This window comes from Corapipo altera, unplaced genomic scaffold (assembly GCF_003945725.1).
Source record: "Corapipo altera isolate COAL_440 unplaced genomic scaffold, ASM394572v1 49, whole genome shotgun sequence".
Classification (NCBI taxonomy): domain Eukaryota; kingdom Metazoa; phylum Chordata; class Aves; order Passeriformes; family Pipridae; genus Corapipo; species Corapipo altera.
In genome coordinates, this window is record NW_020884879.1 from 12,429,768 (window position 1) to 12,450,955 (window position 21,188).

A 21,188-nucleotide genomic window follows, 5' to 3' on the forward strand; every position below is an offset into this window, starting at 1 on the left:
GAACATGGTGTGAACCTTCCCTGTAAGACGCCTCAGGCCTCATCAAAACTTGAGAATTATGCAGAGGTAAAGCGGATTGCACTAGCAGTATGTTACAATTTCATTTTAGACAAGGTTAAGCTGTAATTTCTGAAGTTTTCTTTATTTCTTGCTCTTTAAAAGAATCTATTCCTGTAAATCATCTTAATGGGAAGGACAGATGAGGAGAACCGCCTGATTCACCTTACTCAGGTGAAAATATGGACTAAGTCATTAAAGTGTCCAACTGTTTTGTAAAATGCATGAGGCAGAAGTAGAAAGTGGCCCAGGCTTCCCAGTACAGACTTGGACATTGAAGAAAACATTTCAACATTTTCTTCTCCATTACTTGCTATATCCTTCAGCGCCTCCAAGGTTTTTAATTATTCTCCCAGAGCTGAGGGAAGCCTTGTGGCCAACTTATTGTAGCTGATAATTAATAAAGAGTTCCCATTTTAAGTGGGTGCAATCATTTTTCATGTTGCATTTGGTTTGCAGAAATAAGGCAACAGTCAAACTTTATTGTGCAAAGCCTTGGATTATTCCCTCCACTCAAACAGGAAGACACAGAACCTAGTTGTAACCGTGTCTTTTATACTTTTGTTGTACTCATTTATTCCCTTTTCTGAAAAGAAGGGAGACGAACAAGGAAAAATGGTAAAGTATATCCAAACGAGCAAGAGTTTAAACTGATAGCTTGAATCTGTTTCATTTCGCCACAGACAAATAGTTTACCAATGTAGCTTAACTAAAATCTATTGTAAGGAATGCCAGAAGAATTGAGAAGATCTCATTCCGTGTTTATTTTGTCCACCAGTGAGCAAGATTTATCACACTGAAGAGGGAAATGTGAGTTTTAGAGCAGGAGCTCTTTAATGACATCTCTGAAACAACTCTCTTTTTAGAAGAATTCTGCCAGAATGAATCCATGTACCTCGCTCATGCCACATCCACAGCAAAGCTGAGTATCTTGAGGTTTGAAGATAACTGCAACCATTGATTTTTTTTTTCTACTTTGGCTTTAGGAACTCCTTCATAGATATCCTTCGGGCTATTCTACTTTCCTTAGAAGTCCTCATCGAAGATCAGGAGCTTCAGATAAATGGCTTCATTCTAATTATAGACTGGAGCAACTTCTCTTTCAAGCAAGCCTCCAAGCTTACACCATCTATCCTCAAACTGGCCATTGAAGGGTTACAGGTAAGCGGAGGGTAACACATGTACTTGCAACTTTTATCGCTACAGACAGTCATTTTTGCTTCATCAGGCACTGGGCAAAGTGAAGGGTATAGAAAATAATCCAGAATGCTTTGATGTCTCATCTACTTGCAGCATAGATTGATTTTCAGACATCTCATTTTGTCTGTCTTTCACTTCTATTTCAGCCGTAAATCAGTGTAACCAATATGTGTGTTACTTAATGCAGCATTAAAAGAAGGAGGGTTAGAGATTTGAGGTTTAATCCATCAGAGAATTGGGGGGGGGATTAAAATCCAGTGGTGTCTGCCTTCTGGAGTGTGCAGTCCACATGCAAGCGCATATGTGTGCAGAGGGAGGGTGGTAGGAGAAGAGAGCAGCTCCCTGAGCAGATGGAAGAGTGCTGTTGTGTTCACGTGGATGCGTTTGAGTTGGAGGGAAATAAAGAAGAGGGAGGACAGGCTCCCTGTTGTGCCCTCATTCTGACTGCCTTTATTTGTCACACAGGATCGTGTTACATTATGGTTCAGACTGTTCAGGGGCTGCACATCCACTTGGTGCTTGCAGATAAATAGGAGCAAGCTTAAACCGTGTGCTGTTACAGGGTTAGGTAGTAAGGAGCAACATGAAGATGAGGCAACCTGAGGATGAGAATAAACTGTGGTGCTCAGAAAGGACTTCTGTCCTTTCCACTAAAGTCTGAGCCCATTCCTGCTGTTAGACCTGAGATTGATTTTTAGGTCTAAAAGTAGTCTGACATAACCTTATTAATTGAGGGCATTTGATAGAAGTCAAGGACTATTTAGGTTATAAGGAGCTCTGGAGATCACTTTATCCGACCCCCTGCACAAAGCAGGGCTGACCACAATCTTATACCAGGTTGCCCAAGGACCACATACATCATGTAGCTACATATTTAAAAAGAGAGATTATAAGTTATAGAGTTTTCATTTTATTTTTAGTACTTACTAGATATCCTGCAGTCATAAATACCTTAACAATAATTTTCCATGGGGTGCATATGTTTATTTTAACTTTAACTTATGTAATAGAAAGAACAGTTTGTTCAACTAATTTTTTGACTAACAAATAGTCTACAATTAGATAATGATTGTCTCTACTTCATGTTATTATTCAAAAATGAGGGAGAAAAATCTGCCATCAGTTTTAAGCCTGTGTTCCCCTTTGTGAGGAATTTTTATCTATTCTAACAAATTAGAAAGTCAAGCTGTGCAATTAGTCCTTAGGACAATACCTTATCTTTTCCTGTTGATACTATCACTTCATTCTCTGGTTCAAAACAACCCCTCCAATCAGAAGGAAGATAAAGCCAAGTGACATCCACAAGAAAATCAAATTCTAGCAAGTTGTCCTTGTGCCTGCCCAAATTTTGCTTTTCCATCTATTTGGTAGGAGTCCAATCCAGCCTCCACCCTGTCTGATTTCTGGCCATGGCACTGCCAGGTTGCTTGCCTACAGTTTATTTGCAGTTGTTGGCAACAATATGTTTCGGGAAGTACCGAAGCCTGGGAGTACCAAAGCTGATCTTAAGACTGTGTCATTAGCCTTATATCCTGTACTGGGCAGTTTAAGGAGGTTGCCTTTCTCATGTCTGTGTGGGTATTTCATTTTTTATTTAAAGTTAAGTTACTGTTGTCTTTTCTGTGATTACTAGAAATATAACTCTCTTTAAAAGTACGAACTGGGATAACATGTCCTAGACTTAACTAACCACTGGCTTGATGAGTTGTAGGAGTTGTGAATGCTGCACTCCAATTTACTAGGCTTAGAAGCAAGTCATTCATGCTCATAAAGCACATACTTAGCAAACAGTGATGGTGGGAACCTTTTAGTTTTGGGGTTTTTTGGCTCTAACTACTGCTGTTGAAGTATTTTCATTGAGACTTTGTTCTAATATTATTTTAAACGAACTACTGCTATCCTAGTGTAAAATGTAGTTGAAGTGGAGATGAGACTTACATACAGAAAAAGTGTCACAAAATGAGTTGCATTGGAGGCCAGTAAAAAAGTCAGGTCCTGCTCTCATGAGCTGATGATGCCTGGAAAAAATTGAGATTGTTTCAGTTCCCATTTATTTCCCACAGGTAAGGCACTGGGTGTGTACAGATCCTCAGACAGGCAGATAAAATGGCTGTCTCAGTCCTCCTTTATAAAAAGAAATTTTGGGTTACTTTAAGTCCTGTGTAAGTCTAAGTGGATGAAAAGAAAATAATTCTCTCTTACAATTTCTACTGGAATTGAACCCCTATGTTCATATGTGGGTATCTGGGCCAGGAACTTTTAGCCTCTCTCTATGTAATGGTAATTTTAATGCCATCACTGAACCATTTTCCCATAGTTTCTTAAATTCTTGTCTCATTCAGAGTCTCAGACCACTTCATTCTGATATAGAATTGCTTAAAAATAAATAGTATTTAATAATTTACGCAACTGGGTTTTTTCTTATTTTCAGGTTGCTTTCAACCAATTAATATACTGTCACTTTTGTGTGTGTATGTTTGTATTTAATGTATTTTTCCTCAAGTTGCTGTTGCAATGTATTATCATTAAGTGCAGACAACAAGCATTACACAGATGCATATGTTAATTCATCTTGTGTTGTAAAACAAACACTAGTCAAATCTAATGAACTTGGCTGCAGAAATTAATATATTGCTATTACACCAACTGATCAGTTCCAAATACTGTAAACTCTGTAAATACTTAAAAAGATGAAGTAGGATTGACATCATCACACGTCTGAATGCACATTTTGCTCAATACTACTCCTTGTTCTGTATGGATTTCTGTATGTATTGCATTACACAGACAGTTCATTATAACTCAACAGGGCACCTACTCTGTTTCTCAATTATGTTATTTTATGACCTAAAAACAGCCTTATGTCTCCACTTTAAACTGCAGTAGTTCAGATGCTAAACAAGTGTTTGTACAGTATGCTAATTCTCATTATGTCACAGCAGTGCAGGGATGAATGTGTTCTTAGTGCCTAAATCCTCTCTGATTAACAAGTTTTGATGTTTTATCACAAGACAATTGCTACTGTATGCTTTGAGCTCATGCCATGCTCCTTCCTAGACCTTACTCATCTTTTGAGTTTTAACACGTTGAACACAAGATTGTCATGTGGATGGAAAGGTGGGGGAAAAGATGTGTGCAAAACCAATCTATTTTACCAACAACTTGGTGAATTTTGACTTCTAATCCTTATTCTTTTAATGTGAACAGCTTTTCTCCTTCACAGTATATTTTTCTCCCTGTTTTCTTCATCTGTGAAATTATAGTTCTCTGTGTGTCATGCTGAGCTTATAATTATCCTGTGATAGTAGACAAAATTTAATTATGGCTTAAGTTAACCAGAGACTAATCTTTTGTTATTTTGTGTAGCGGTTTAGAAGCATCAGAGTTCAATAGCAAAGGTAAGAAGTCCATTTGCAATCATGAAGCAGGTATAGCACATAAGAAGTGGTCAATTCTTAGTATGCAGGATGTTTGCTACTAACCACTTCATTTGGAGACCTCTAATAATCATGGAAAGTGTTACACTGTGTGTGTCCTGTGAAGTCCAGCCTTTTTTTTTTTTAATTGTTTAATAGTTGTTGGTTTCTGCTCTGAGGATGTAGTTACTTTGCCTCCAGACAGGACTTTTGATTTTAGGGTGCTTCTACTAGTGAGTATAAAGACTGTTTGCTTCTGATTTCTCCAACACCACAGCTATGCACTGCAGTTTGTGCACATGCATGCACATAGCAATTTAGAAATTCCGTCAGCTAGTACTCTGAATTGAAATGCAACAGCTTCTCTAACAGCAGCCAGAAATATTCCAAAACCTTCAAAACAGCAGGTCTGACCTCACCTGCCATTTCTTTGGTGAAAACTAAACCAGAAGGCCATGGTCTACTAAGACCCAACTGAGTGGCCTATGGCACAAATCAGCCAGCTGGATTCAAAACTGACCTGAAGATCAGGTTTGCAATCCAGTGTACCTAGTACTGCCTCACATAAAGACTAACTTGCCCCAAGGCTGTCTCAAGGAACTGAAACAACAAGTAGGGTGAATGGTTATTTCCTGTATTCTTTCTTTCTCTGATAGTTCTGTCACATGCAGTTCTACTCATATGTGATGACAGTGACTCAAAAAAGAAACTCTATGCCTACTTTGTGACAATGATGAATCACTGCAGGAGTGCTCTTTAGAGTTCAATAAGGTTTTGATTCAGATGTCACAGTCATTACAGCAAATAGCAGTAACAACAGGGAACAACCAAGATCTGCAAACAGGAATTTGTCCCCAGATTTTCACTAGTAGTAGCTTGACAGAAGATTTGACCAACAAAGTACATTAGGAGATCCATTACATTTTTTTTTCTTAAATTATCTTCAGTTTATCATAAGCCAGCAAAAATTTGAAGCTGGTATTTCTGGGAGGAGAGAAAAATTAAAGGAAATCAACAATGCTTGACTTAAGAACACATTAATCAGATACCGGTATAGAAAAAAAATCTGAAAAAAATCTTCAAATAAGGGAAACTTGAATATGCTTATCTTAGGAAATTGTTCAAGATACATTTGTCCAGAATAGTTCTAATGTTCAGATGAAGTCAGATAATCAAGGTAACAGGTTTGTTTAGACATTACCAGAGATTATCTCACTTCAAAATCTGGAATGAAATGCCAGATTATAGAAAACTCAGCCTGTTTAGAAATGTACAAAGCTTTTTCATCTTTAATATGAGCAATAGGTCTAAAAAATCTTTTTATAAAATTTCCTCCTACCGTAATTATGTGGGATCGAGAAACTTACTGTCAGTTAAATTGTAGCAGCAAATCACTTACCTTTTGACACTATCTTATACAATCAAATATTTTTCATTTTGTGCTTCAGAAGGAGGAGCTATAACACAAAATATGCTCAAAATTCAAATTAGAATGTAGAGCTTGAAGGAAAAAATGCAATTCAATATTATGTCAAAGGTGTAATTTTTTTGTATGCTTGTTTTTCCAAATCTTAGTAAAAAATATGAGCTTTTAGACTTGATAAAATTTTCAAATGAAAACCCTTTTTTTTTTCTGGAACAATGTTTTTGCAACAGAATTACTATGGTGAAATATGTTTCCAAATTTATCTAGAAAAAAATCTGGAAATCTGTTTGTTTCAATAATTTTCATCTGGAAATCAAAATATTTAATATTCAATTTCATTATGAGTGGTAAGAAGCACATGATTTCTCTCTCCATGGTTAGAATCTCTTGCTTTTCGAAATTTGAAATCAAGCTGAAGTAATGAAACAATATTTCAGGTCAGCTTGACCTGGGTTAGTGAGTATAATCCAATATTTGTTATGGTCAAACTGGGCATGTGAACAGAGCCCAGGCAGCCCTCATGCATCTGGACACTTTATCAAACTCTCTGCTCTGCAAACTTGATGTTTCCTTCACCAGCTCAGACCCTGGAGCAAGGAACTGACTCTTTTCTTGTTTAAACACATTTGTACTCTGAAACCCAAGGTAAACATGATCTCTTTGACTGATTAAGTACTTCCAGTTGAACTCTTTATGAGTCAGGTGAAGGATGTAGGCTATAAGATGTCTTGCATAGTAAGTACAAGATGCAACTAGTTTTTCTGTAAAGTTTCTGAACATAATACTGCTGTTACTTGAAAATTTAAAGTCAGTGAGAATCCACATTGTCACAAACTGAAGAACACTCTAAAAAGTCTTATTCTTGCTCAGCCTTTCTGCAGAAATCTGTAGCATGGGGATGAGTCTGCCTATGCTATAAGTATCCTATGATGCTATCATGTCTCAACTGGTATATATAACTGGTCCAATTAACAGAAAGACAGAGCTCTCTGTCATTGCCTATCAAAGTCAGAACAGATAAAATCCTCAGCGACATAAGACAGGCAAGTAAAACCATTTATAGGCACATGTATACACTGGTTTGGACAAGGACAAGCCAAAAAAACCTTAGTACCAAATACAAAAAGCCCCTCAATGTAGATTCTAAAGCTGTTTATCTCTGGGCAACTAACTGCAGATTCAAAAGATTAGATTGTTTGGCTGATCCTCAGTTTTTCATGTTGAAAATCTGGAAGATAAGAGTGAGCACAGAGCTGAGACCAGTTGCTGGGACAGTGTAACTGGCTGGGGCTCTGTGCACATCTGCAGAATAATGCTGAACTGTGAGAGCTGAGAATCAGTCTTCTTTCCCTTCCCCTGCTAGAAAGAAACCTACTTGAAGGTAGACTGTTTTTTCTTTTTGTATCCAGAATTTAAAGACTTTAAAAAATTAAGGAAATATTTAGGTTTTGGATTTTGTGCAAAAGCCTTGTCATTATCATTCCCAGGATTGGGAAACTGAAGAAAAGGGATTATTCTAGGCTGGGGCCTTGAAGATGGATAACTGGTCCTTTAGTTGTGTCCTACCAGAGGACAGGTAACTTCCTCAGAATATAAAAGCAGGATGTTCCTGTGTCATAATCACAGTATGTTGATGTATCCAAAAGGCATGTTGTAACTTCCCAAACAAGAGTCCCTGCTAATAACTCTGGAAGACCTACTAGTATACAGGCTTATGTTCATAGAGGCAAGATGAGCTATATAAATGTGGGTTAACCTACAGAAGGGGACATACAAATCTTGTCTGTGAAGAAAATATAGACCTCTTCCTACTAAGAATGGTTGAACTGTTTCTAAAAAGAGAAAGCTTCAATTTCTAACGATCCTCAGTGGCTGGAAAAATGGCTACAGAACAGAATTTAGCAGATGTCGTAGGATGCAATTAGATATTCTGCTTCCTGAACATATGTAGCAAAAAAACTTTCTTGATTTCAAGTCCCCTGCTCATATGAGATGTCAGTCTGCATATTTACACAGGTATTTGAATGAAATAATTAGCAATATGTACACATAAAAAACATACCTTTTTATTTCATTAAAGGCTACCTCAAAAGTTCCCAAATCTGTTTACCTAGTTACCTTCCTCAGTATTACAATGTGCTTCATATTAGAGGCATGTGTTGGATGGCTGAACATGAAGTTACAGCTAACAATGAGCTTTTAGTATCCATTGAAAGAAGGTCAGTTTGAATCATTCTAGAAACGCTCATGCTATCTGTCTCCAGCAGCTGTTGTGATATGTAGAGTGAGTACTCTCTGAGCTGTCAGTGAGGGTGCCTTTGAAATTATAGGACACTAGAAGGGGGATTGACTGGTTTTATATTAAAAAAGGTAGATAAACAGGTTTTGCTCTCTGCAAAAGAAGACCTATTGTCACTGTGTGCTTGTCATCTCTAGGGAGTTGACTGCAACAAGAAAAAGAAAAGCATAGTAGGCTGTAGACTCACATTTGTCACTTGAAAACTGGAATTAACCACTTAGTAGAATTGATCAGCCCTACCATGTTTACCAGTTGAATGCTTTGGGGCTTTTGGCTGCGAGTAAAGGATAAGCTGCAATGCAGATATTTTAAGCGGAAAGTCCTTTTTAATGCCAGTTATTATGCTTTATTAAAGATCTCATCAGTTTTCTGATAAGCATTAGAAAGGAAGAAAATATTCTTTCAGTCCTGGCAAGGAAATGTGAAAGTTTATTTCATTAAGTCTGCTTAGAACAGAAGGTAGCTGTGTTTTTACTGGTAGACAGTAAAAAGGCAGCTAGAGCTAACACCAGTCATGCTTGAACCTTCCCACCAATATATACAGAAATAGATCATGTTGTATGTCGAACCTTTCTTCCTCTCATAAAATATGAACATTGTCTAATGTACTTACATTAATTTACGTTATCCCTGTCCTCATTAATTTCATAGAATTTCAGGAGTGATGCATCTGTGATATTTGTTTAACTTCTCTGACAACTCCGAAAGCTTTTTTCTTTTTAGCATGGAGACTGAGTGAATGTATCCTGAAGAGTGTGTTTACTATAGATAACTTCTTGCTGTGAGAAATATATAGAGTGATTATGCAAAAGTATAAAGGGGCTTGCATATACAAAACTAAATCAGAAAGATACAGAAGTAGTGACATTTCAGTGAGCTATGTGCCAGCAGAGTAGGTACTATTTTGTTTGGGATGGCAATGGAGGTACATGTGGATAGGGAGATGGAGTCAGAGCAAGAGGAGGAGTTGTCACTCTGATATGACTCTACACTGAGACATGTGGCATGGATTATCCCCTGAGCACAAGTAGATAAGAACTTTGTTCTCTCTAGGAGAGGACTCATATTCTTCACTAACAACTGCAGGACTGAAATTCATGTTCCCTGGGAAAACAACTGTGACAATATAAGATCAGTTGCCCCCTTACACCTGTGGAACTGGCTGTGTGTCCCTGACTGCTGCTATGGAAGAACCAGCAGCTCAGGTCAGTGCAGGAGAGGGCTCTTGGCAGGATTCTGTGTTTACTCTGCTTCTCTAGGCAAGGTAATAATTTCTGGTGCAAGTTTTTAACAAAGTGCTGCAGCCGCCGACGTTCTAAAATTCTACAGAAAGGCAATGGTTTTGAGAAACATTTACCTGCTTGTTGTTTGACTCAACTATGTGCAGAAAAACAGGGCTTTTCTACAACACATAACAATTCTCTTTAAAGCCTCATCTATTATTATTATTATCTCCTCTTCCAAAAAGGAACTTATGAATTCCTCAGACTTTGTATGGTCATACCTATTTGTATGGTCAATATGTGTAAGGTCAACATGGTGAAAAGCCACTACAAATTTTTCAGTAAGTTTGAGGTGAAGTCCCAACTGATGCAAATGGGACTTATGCCATTGCCTAATTCCTAAATTCCAGACTTGTTACACCATGTCGGGAAGGGATTTTCCACTTCATAAGACTTTTCTAGGCTTGCAGAAAGTGTCCTTTAATGTCAGAGCACTTTCTGGAAATTTTGTACATCAATGAGAACATTTGCCTAGTGATCTTGAAGAACTCTGTTTTGTTCTCAAATGTTTTTATGCCTCTTCTTAACTATGTAAAACTTAACACTTGAAACAAGCATTCCTGAACAGCAGGGGTTCTTGGATGCAAAAATGTCAACATCAAATATCACAGTCTTCCAAGGAAAGATGAAAACATCAAGTGAAATGTTCAGCCTACTTCCTTCTCCCCTCATCTCTACCACTTCCCCCCCACTATGATTTGATTTTAACAATAGGAATTTTCTGAGGAGAAAAGAATTTCACTGGAAATTCATCCAGTAGCTATACTACTCTGTAATTCAAAACTTCCTATAACTATTTCAGGATGTGTTTTCCATCCCTTTCTGGTAAGCATGTATTAGACCTCTCAAATGTGCATTCTGCTTTTCACTCTGAGCACACTCCCACTATTTCAAATTATTTGCAGTAGAAGAAGCTTAAAGCATGGCTAAAGTGTAATAAAAATAATTTCCATTTCAGAGGAGGTTTTCTAACCAACTCCAATCTACATGCAATAAAAATGGAGCTAAGAAAAAACATAGCTAACACAAGTACAATTACAATGCAAATATTCTTCAACTAGCATATACATTTAGAAGGTTATTAAATTGACAGGTTTGCAGAAGAAAGTCAGAAGTATGAATATATATGTGATGAGCAAAATACTTGATCACCCTGTAAGGATTACAGAGGGTAACACCAGAACTTTCAATGAACTGAAAATAGAATTCAAGCTTACCTAGATTTATAGGGTAATATAAATCTTGTTCTTCTATTTTACAAGATTATTTAGAAGCAACTTTGAATTAATAGATGTGCTCAGTAGAATACGAGTCCAGTGTCTGGAAAAGACGGTTTCTTGTAGGTTGGTGGAAGTGCCTGTGTAAATGGACATCTGCGGTAGTTACAAAGGGTCCTTATCTAACTTTTGTGTGAAGTTTCATGAAGAGTCCCACTAACAATCTTAACTTGCTTTGGTGTCACTTAAAATTACAGAGAAGTTGAATTTAAAACTATCTCAGGAAATAATATCGCCTCCATATAGCACAGATAACATTAACCTCCTTGAGATGGTCCTTTCCTTTATCATATAATTTATCAAACTCATTACTAAGTGTGAGGAAAGCTGCAAGAGGACAGTCCTGAAGAGATAAGGATTTCTGAATCTGTAGTGTAAGTGAAATTAATTAATTGGTACAGATAAAATTTCTGACTTAATTAATCAAGTGGGCTTTCCACTAACATTGAAGACAATACCTACCACTTTACTCTCTTAAAAAAACCAAACATTTGCACTCAAAACCAACCAGTCAAATCTCAGTTTCTGTTGCTGTCCACTGTCTTTGCTTAAGCTGAGTCACTAATCACTGCAGCATGGAGACTGTAGTCATTTGGTACCATGTGTGAAAGAGCCTCTTGGAGAACTTTCCACTCAGAAATAAATAAATAGTTTGGCAAGAAGAGCTGTGTCTTATTGAAAACGAGACAAACTCCATTTCCCTGCAAGAGTCTGGCTTATGTGCAACACCCCACATATTCCTACCTGACATGGATATATGGGTTCAAAGGGTTTTCTGGTCATCTAATAACAATTGCTGCTCATATAAGAAGGACCACAAATATTAGAGCAGTTCAACCACAGCCATCAAGTCAGCTAACCATTATCTACCTTTCCCACTTCCCAACCTCCCAGCTCTTTCTGTACCTTTGATACTGCTTTCTCCTCTAAATATTAAAAAGATAAATAAAGCTGTGAGGTAAAACAGGTGTGCAAGGTGTGCATTCTGTGGTGCTGAGCTCATATGGCTAACAATGTTAGGTATTCAAACACACAAAATATAATTAACTATTCAAGAAATTTCCCTCCTCCAATTTGTTATACATGCCTGAGTGAATGTTAATGGGGTCACATAGCTCTTTGAACTGCTGCTGACAGAACAATAAAGAGTTCCCGTGGTTTTCAAGAAATAGCACAGTATAATTTTGCTTGCTTTGCAAGGGCATTTCTTAATGATATCATTATACGCCCTAAACTCCTAGTCCACTCTCAGAAACTAGCAACACTTCAAATGACAAGTTACCTTCTCTTCTCCCCAGGAGAATTGAATCTCAATTATAATTTATAATGTGTTACTTACTCAGTGAATATTCCTTTCCTGTGCCTCTGAGAGGTACCAGCTATGGTATTTTAATGAAGCACCCCTGTTTTATAGCCTCTCTCCTCTGAAACTGAAACAATAGCATTTAAAGAGCTAGACCTCTTATCCAGTTTGCTAAGTGAGGAAGGCAGATAAATTTCATTTGAACTGTCTTAAAAGACAATGAAAATAACTTAGATTTTCTTTGTTCCAGAGATAAGTTATACCTGAACAGTATTGCCTGAGAATATATAAATAACCTTCCTAGTAAATTCCTGCCATCTGTAATAAAATTGATCCAAATGTTTGAAGTATTTTACTTTAACTCCCTGCACCACTTTGAGCTTATTTGTTTTGCAAAGATATTCGAGGTGAATTAGCTCAGGAATATTTGTTAAACTAACAAAAGAAGTGAATGTTGCTATTAGCTTGGGTAAATTTATTTGGTATCTACCTCTAAGGATTGCCCAGCTTTGTGTGTGTGTATAGGAAAAAAAAACAGAAAAACCCCCCAACCCTTTGCAGTAGTTCACTCCTTTTCTTTGAAGCTAATGCAAAGTACACGTGTGAGACACTAGGTTTAGGACGAAAGAAAAAAATTCCAGAAATAAGCTTGCACACTTATAGAAGATTTTGCAAATTAGTCCTCTTTGATTTTTTTTTAACTGGAAATTTTATATATTACAAATTCTGTAACAATATCAGAACACAGTTTTCAGAAATTCACTTTTAACAGCAGAGTGATTCACTGGACATGCACAGTGTTGAAAATAAATACCTGAATGAAAGCCACTTCCATGCAGTTAATTGTCAGGCTACAGTTTTCCCTCAGCAGCAGCATCTCAAATCTGGGTCTACTCAAATTACCCCAGGCCGGTCAGTACGTATCCATGCCACTGGCATAAACAGGGACAAGCAATCAAGGATTTCAGCATAGTGAATGCTCAATTATGTCACCAGCATTACAAACGTGCTTGTGGTAACCGAAGGCAAAAATCATTGTCTCCTTTGTTTTGTATATTTGGGAGGAGATGTCCAAGCCCAGAGAGCAACTTCATGCCACCTCTCCCCAGACTCTGGAGGCTGTGTTTTCAAGGCAGACTTCTTTGAATCTGGGCTGGTTGGCATACTAAAAGAAATGTAAAATAACTGTTGGCAGGAATATTTTATTAATGATGAAACATCTGTTGATTTCTGCATATATTGCATCCTGTTGAGAAACCTATCACCTCAGTAGGAACAGCTCTGGAAGATGTGACATAGGTGAAGACTTTGAATCCTTCTGATTTCTTCACTGTTCAACTGTTGTTGCATGTGAAACAGATCTTACATCCTTTAAACAATTCAAAACGCTGTTTGTACATAAATGCAGCAAACCACCAACTTCAAAATTATTTGTCTTTTTCTTTTTATCAAATTTTTTGCTTTCAGTCATGAGCCAACTTTTACGCTACATTTCTTCAATCAGTAACCAGCAGCAGAACTTTACAATCTAGAATGTTGTTACACTGCCATGATGAGAGATCTTGTGAAGAAGAAAAGCTAATGCTGTATCTCGTTTTTTTCTGGCTGTTTTTTGCTTGTTTGGTTGTTTTTAGTTCAGCATCAGAACGATGTAAATGAGCTCAGCAGCAACATATCAAACCTTGATAAGCTTCCTGTTGGGAGGTAGTAGAAGAAACTTTGGAGAAGTTTATTTTGCTAAATATATCAGAAAACTTACGATTTCACTTTTTCTTTTGTTGCCACATCTCCCATGTTTGTGGTGTTCTGCCCTTTCTCATAAATTTCTTCCTGAACTTCAAGGTACTGTGTCTTCAGAGATTTTCTATCTACAGTGAGCAAAGTTTAGATAGTATTTAATACTTTTACTTTGTAAAAGCTGTGACATGTGGAGGGGTAGAAAGGATGGACATTTTTCAATACTAGACACTATTCCAGGACTTGTGTATTATAAGCACATGCTGAGATGTTGTAAGAATACAATAAAAGTTAAGAAAACACCCATTCATTTTCACCCTGTAGGAAAAGATAAAATAAAAATGCAGACAAATTAAATAAAGTGGAGTTGGCCTTTAGGATACAACTTTCTGTGTATTTTTATATCCTGAGGTTGCATCTAGTGGAGCAATAAACAAATTTGGACTTGTGATGCCATAGCAATTCCAAGTGGGATGAGATTCCCCCAAGAAGTCCAGCTGTTGATGTCATGTTTAAAATCTAGATCCAGCAGAAGCAAAGCTTTAGACACAGATTCATGACAAATCCCCTCTTTGCAGGCTTGATGTTATCAGTGAGGCTGTAATAACTGAAGTCTGGGAACTATTGCTATGAAAAAATAGAGGAGTACAGGGCTTATGGTTTACCACTATCTCTAGTGGCACTTGGTACTTGTTACTAGCACAAGGGTGAGGAGGTAGCAAACAAACCAGGTTTGGAACAAATGAAAGGAGGCAGCTTTTGCTGCCTTGTGCTGCAGACTTGAAAGTCCTTACCTTGAAGGATATGACTTCAAGAGACACTTGCAAGAGAAATACAGCAGCGGTGACGAAGGAGACAGGAATCATGTCAGACTCTAAAAGCTGAGAATAACTGAAGACTATGACCGTGTTGAGTGGAGACACACTTTCCTGTTCCTCCCCTTCCCTCAGCAGCTGCATAGGTCAGCTGTTCTAGAGAGAGGATACAGAGCCCTCTGGGTCTTTGGTCTGGCTTGTATGGCTACCTTCTGCTCCAGAAGCAGTAAGATTTGCATCTGCCCTCAGCGATTCCACAAGTTCTGCCTAGTCATAGTAACAGTTACAGAACATTTGTTTCCAAGAGTCCAAAGGCACTAAGCAGAAGTGGCACTAAATTTTCACCTCGTACATAACAAATAGGACAACAGACTGTGGTGACGGCTCAGGAGCAGTCCTTGGAACTGCAGGACTTGGTTCTCTGCTTGTCAGTGCAAGTCAGTGGCATCAGGCCATGGATTACTGGTTTATAATGAAATACATGAAAACAAATTACCATTGCCACTTATGAATATTGATCAAGCCCATTGTATAGAAAATACAGTGACCGTTAAATACAGTCAGTCAGTGACTCTGTTAATGATGTTACTGGCATGGCAATGTATGCCTTTTTCTTTCAAACACCAGTTAACTTCCAATTTCTAGCATGTGGGAGGGATCTACAAATATTATCTTCCAGGTGTACTAAATAAAGAAGATTTGATTCCGTTCAGTATGGTTAAATGAGCAAATGAACAACTACTATGTCCCTGATCTCCCCCAAGAGAGGAAAAGAACACATCCTGGAATGAAATTAAAGTGTCTGAGCCAATGCTGTGTAAGCTAACAGGAAATCATTAGATATATATTGCCCACCCCTCTAAGCTACATGTTTGGTTTTGAAATAACTCTGTACTGGAAGGCATCAGTAATTATTTCCATTTATTTTCTGCTTCAGTGATATGTAAAGCTGCAGTTTTGATATGGCTTGCCAAGTGCCTCCGTTGATTTACAGAAAAGGTTCACAGGAGGCAGAAATATTTGCCTGAAGGATAAAAATAAATATATTCAAGTAAATAGGATGCTAGTAAAAATGTAGTAAATTCTGAAATTTAGTGGAAAACTGATGGCATTTCTCCCTGTGCTTATCTAAGCATGACCACAGCAGAGTTTGGTGGATCAAAACCAAGGAGCAGTCAGCCATCCCTGCTGATCTATCACCTGTTCCTAAATCTCACTGTCATTGTCCTGGTGATAGACACCAGAGGACAGAGGACAGAGTGAAGGCCTGGTGGGTGGCTGATCCAACCAAAGTGGATTTGGGCAGGAGCTGCTGAGTTGAAGGTCTATTTCTCCTCTTGTAATGCTGGAATGAGCACTGCTGACAGGAAGGGCAAGGAGGGAAGAACCACAGAACCTTTTCCTCCACTGTCTCAGGTAAACACCCCCCCCCCCACACACACACCCATGTGCTAGGGTCAGATGAAGTGGTGACTGTGAGATGAAAATTGGACTGCAACGCTGTTACTCCAGCACCCAAAGAACAGGAACAGCGAAAGACTCCTGAACTCCCTAGCTGTGCTCTGGCAGAAAACCACACAGTCTTCCCCATCTCCTTTCAGCTTTCCAAGAGTTCTACACAAACCACAGGACTCAAAGGGGAGAGAGTTTCATCAAAAACCCTGCTACTACCACTGCATTCTACCTGGGTTTTTTGAGGAGTGTGTTGAAAGCCCACAGCGGGTCTTCTCCTCCAGATGAGAAAGAAATTGCCAGTCAGAGCAACAGCTTCATAGTATTCTTACACTCTCCCTCTGAGAACATCCAAAAAGCCCATGCTCATCCTCTCTTTTATCACCTTGATACCATGATTTTTTTAAATAGATATGTAAATGCAAAAAAAAAATTTAAGATTCTTCCTGTGCATTTGCAGTCAAGGTTTTGAGTCTCTGAGGTGCTTTCAGTTAATATTAAGACTTTGTCTGCTGCCATGAAGGCTGGAACCTTTTTCTTTCCACTTTAATGAAAGCCAAGTTTTAATGCAATATCACAGGAACTTAAAGCTCAGTCTTTAAGGAAGTCTTTGAAAATCACAAGGTTGATTGTCAGTGCTGCTTCTGTGTCTCTACCGAACAGGTTTAGATATGCCCTCACTTCCTTGCAAAGTCTGCTTGAGATGTGGCTGTTTCTGCTCACCTTACAGAAGAGACAGATGCACTGGATATGGTTGTGATGGCAATGGGATGGTGGTTAGGATGGATGGAGAGGTGCAACCTCTCTCAGCAAAATAACGCATAGCATCTGTTGCCCTAAGCAAGATTTTGTGAGCAGCTCCAACACTTCCCTTCTCACCAAGTCCACATCTAAGTGTTTTCTCATGGAAATTATGTTTGTTTTCAACTAAAATGGTTCATTACAAAAGACCACATCCCTTCTCCTTTGGATACGATCAAAAGAGCTCTTTGTGGTGTACAAGATGTACAGAGACCATCATTGCTTGCTTTTGCACAACGACAATGTTTTTTTCCCTCAGAGTGAAGGGTTAATATTTAAGAAATCATATTCTTCCTCTTCATATCAGAGAAACAAGGCTTACCCTGAGGATGAAGTGCTTTGTTGCCATTTGCTTACACTAACACTGAAGAATCAGACCAGAACAGCAAACCTTATTTTACTGCCACTTGCACACCTCCTGAACTCCCATGAAATGGGGATGAGTGAAAAAGAAAGAGCCTTACATTATTGCTGATTTAGCAGGAAAAAACAACCTTCATCTTGTCCATTGCAACATGGGCACAGTTTGATGTGGAGACCATAAATTCAGAAAATTTTTCCAGTGATATTAGGGAAGTCTTACTCTTCCTGTTGAAAGACCAGTTCTGACCAGGAAACACTGATGTGTGCTATCAACCACTACAGCATCTTGTCTAGGACGTCAGTAGATCCTCCACCATCTGAGCTATGCTGATGAAAGCTTTCAGGCTTTCTTGAAGTTCTATGTTATCCCTAGCTAGATTTACTGTGCAGTTTGCAGCCAAACACTTGCTGAAAATTCCATGCCTTTTGCTATGCAATAGTCCAGACTAGGTTTTCATCTTGCTTTATTCTAGCCTTTAAAGCTCTGAATGGCTAAAAAACAAGGTCTCCTACTTGTCCAATTCCACCTAGTAACTTTTGAAACCCACAACCTACTTCTACTGCTGTAAGCTCTGTTGTACCCTGGTTTTTTTATTCACCTCTTTCTTTTAACACTAGTAGTGGTGTTGGCTGTGAGGAAAATTAACATGTATAATTTACAAGGAAGCACACATGTTTCTATACTGGATCAAGGAGATTTTGAATAGGAAAAGGTCTAAATGAGGCACCTAGAAGGGTTTTGTTATCCAGGTGGTTCTTGTGCCTCCTCACAAAGCTATTTTATTACAATGAATGGATTAATAAAGAGTATCTTCACAGTGCCTTGCAGGAAATACTGTGCTATAAATGGAGAAGAATGAAGTGCCTTTTTCAAAGGTGAAAAAAGGTTTAACAAAGTGATTTATCAAATTGCCTGCATTCTTATTGTAATGGTAGATCTCAATGGGAAAAAAAAGGTTCAGTGAGAACTCTGCATCCTCCATGAGAAAGGAAGAATGGATAAGCACCATCAAGGTAACATCTCTGGTGTGAGAGGAAAAGAAAAAAATGTTTTAATTTGAAAAGCAACTGTCTGCCATCAAGGATTGGTAGTGAGTTTTTGCACTCTGCCTTGTATTCCACCCATGATGATTTTAAAGACTCCTGCAAAACAAGAGAAGTTTTTGCTGACACAGCAGTCTGCCAGCAGGCAGCTGGGCTTTGGGGCACTCAGTCAATGGCATGGTAATTATTTACAAAGAACAAGTAACCTCTAATTCTTTGGATCTTAGTCCCCTTTCACCTCCTCTACCTTCCTTTCAAATACAGGGCTAAAGAGAGGGAAATAAAGGTAAAAATGCTCTCTTTGTTGTCAGAGGTAAGGGTTGGAGGGAAGGAAAAAACTAACGTGCATTTTCGTAATCCTATAAAAAAGCAGTTCCAGATAAAACTGTAGAGTAAAAGTATGGAAATAAAGGGTCTAAATACATCTGGCTTTCCTAAAATAGATCTTACTTTTAGTTCCTTACATCCTTTTGAAGTACATTTCTGGGAACCACAGCCTTTATTTAGGTTTTAGAAATCCCTGTGAGATGTAGTAGCTGAGTCATATCCTCTGGGGGCCGGCAGTAAGGGAGGAGTTGCTGTGGGTGAGGAAAGTGGGCTCAGAGAGCCGTGGAAGCTCATTGCAGTGAGTGCAGATGTTGGCAGATGGTTCAAGCAAAGGTGAAGGATCCAAAACTGGAGAACTGAGCAGCCATCACTGTTGTGAGATCAGAGTTTGGGGCTCCTGATCACAGAGCAGTGGGAGATAGCAGTGGAGAGACTGGGATTGAAGAGCGGGGAAGTTGGGGGATTTGGGCAGAAGGAGGTTTGGAGCAGAAGGTTGGAAGAACTGGGGGGATTTGGAGTCGGGTGGTGCTCCGGATGGCTTTTTGGGGAAAAGATAATGGGTAGTCTGGTATGCACTGTGAAGTTTTGTGAGACTCTGATCCGAGATGGATATGTGGAATTAAAAATAACCAGGAATGGGATTTTTGCAGTGATAAGAGGAGTGGGCTATGGTGCAGTTGGGAAATGGACAAGGGGTATCCAAGGTTGTTAGATCAAAAGGGATGGTGAAAACTTAAGAGGTTGTTTGGAGATACCTATGGTGCATCACTCAGGAATTCTTGTAGTGATTGTGGTTTGAGACAGAGAGTGCACACCCCCCTGTATTCTTCAGCAAAGTAACCTCCTTGTCTCGTATCACCAGGGCCACCAGGGCTTGTCAGGTGGCTTACAAGAAGCCTGCAAGTGCAATTAAGCATTTATTCAACTTTAGTGATTCATAATACTGCACAAGTTCTATAGCTACACCTCACTGATAGGCCTAAATATGTAAAAGAGTGTTGTTTAAAACAGGAGTGTGGGTGGCAAGGCTGGACTTCCTTTATCACTCTCTCAATTAACATGGGAAGCCAGAAGGATCTTAACACTACATCCAAAGGAAAATACCAGCAGTATTTTAAGGAAGTAGCATCCATATGAACAGTCAGGTCTTTTCTTCTCACTCCACAGAACTTGTTCTGGCAAGAGTCTTCAGCGCTGTCTGGCCTCCATCACTTCTGGGAATGTCTTTCTAGTACCGAAAGCTCAAAGGACCATATTTTACTGAACTATCATTTTTTTGAATAGAGTTTGTGTGTATTCGTGCATGACAGTTCTTTAAAGAAAAGTCAGAGCTATGATTTTGAGTTAGTTAATTGGAGTTGAAAGTAGTGTCAGCTCCAGAACAAGTTCCGAGGACAACTGCGTGTCTGCCTCTCCATCGCAGTACCCTGCTCTTCACTGGTCAACCTCTTCAGGTTAAAAAGCCCAGAACTTCATAAGCCACTTAACATAACGTAGACACTAAAGAAGTGGTATTTGCTTATATGTTCCCTTCACTTACTATGATTGAAAGGATTTCCCCTTTGAAATCTCAAACACCACAATAATTGGACAAATATGCTTCTCTATTTCTAAATTATTAATTTGTCTCACCTCCTGGGCTGGAGCCTTCTCCAGGTAGTGACAACAAGCAGGTTAAAATTTTAATTGACATATGTTTATTGTAGCTGCAGCCATAAAACGTAGAAACAGTATACTGGTTAATAGTTTAATCAATACCCTTAGCTCTTTATCTACCTTTGGATTTTATGAATTGAATTGTCACTACTATGGCGCAGGTACATTTCTTAAAGTTCATCAGACGATGTGAAGCCAGGGGCAGCTATTTTAATCTAGACCCAGGTAATACTCCTGTGTTACAAACAAGTACTGTATTTATTTTGTTCCTTGTATCCTCCAACTCAAAACTCTAAAGGCTCTTTCCCTCCCTCGCTCCCTCCTTCTGTCCCTCCCAGCAGTACTCACTACTGGGATCTTCCATGAAGAGCTAGAAAATTACTTTACAAACCTGCACACATATCCTAGCCTGCAGAAAAGATGGTTGCCACAGGCTTGTAAAGTTTTTGACATGCCTTACAGTACTGGGGAGCAATCACATTTTCTACCTTGGGGATTAATAGTGTGAGGGGTAAAAAGCAAGACCCCTTTTGCAGTCACAGTCCTGCTGCCGGAGGGCTACAATGCAAATATAGCATTAATCTTCTGCGTATTTCTAAACCCTCCTACACAGCTCATGAGATGACACTATGTAACAGTAACCACTTTCCTGACAGCAGTAATTGAGGTACAAACACCAGTCTGTTTGTATATTTTTACAAATATAAGCATATGTTCATGTATATTCATAAG

At 38.6% G+C, this 21,188-nt stretch overlaps 1 protein-coding gene across 3 annotated transcripts in view; it reads left to right on the forward strand.

Moving 5' to 3' along the window:
- The window catches only part of CLVS1 (clavesin 1), a 103,050-nt gene that overhangs the window by 33,127 nt on the left and 48,735 nt on the right, over window positions 1–21,188 (forward strand). For all 3 annotated transcript variants that reach the window (XM_027638651.1, XM_027638649.1, XM_027638650.1), the window contains one exon: window positions 1,044–1,218. In XM_027638651.1, coding sequence (XP_027494452.1) covers window positions 1,044–1,218 — 175 coding nt within the window. The remainder of the gene's footprint in view (window positions 1–1,043; window positions 1,219–21,188) is intronic.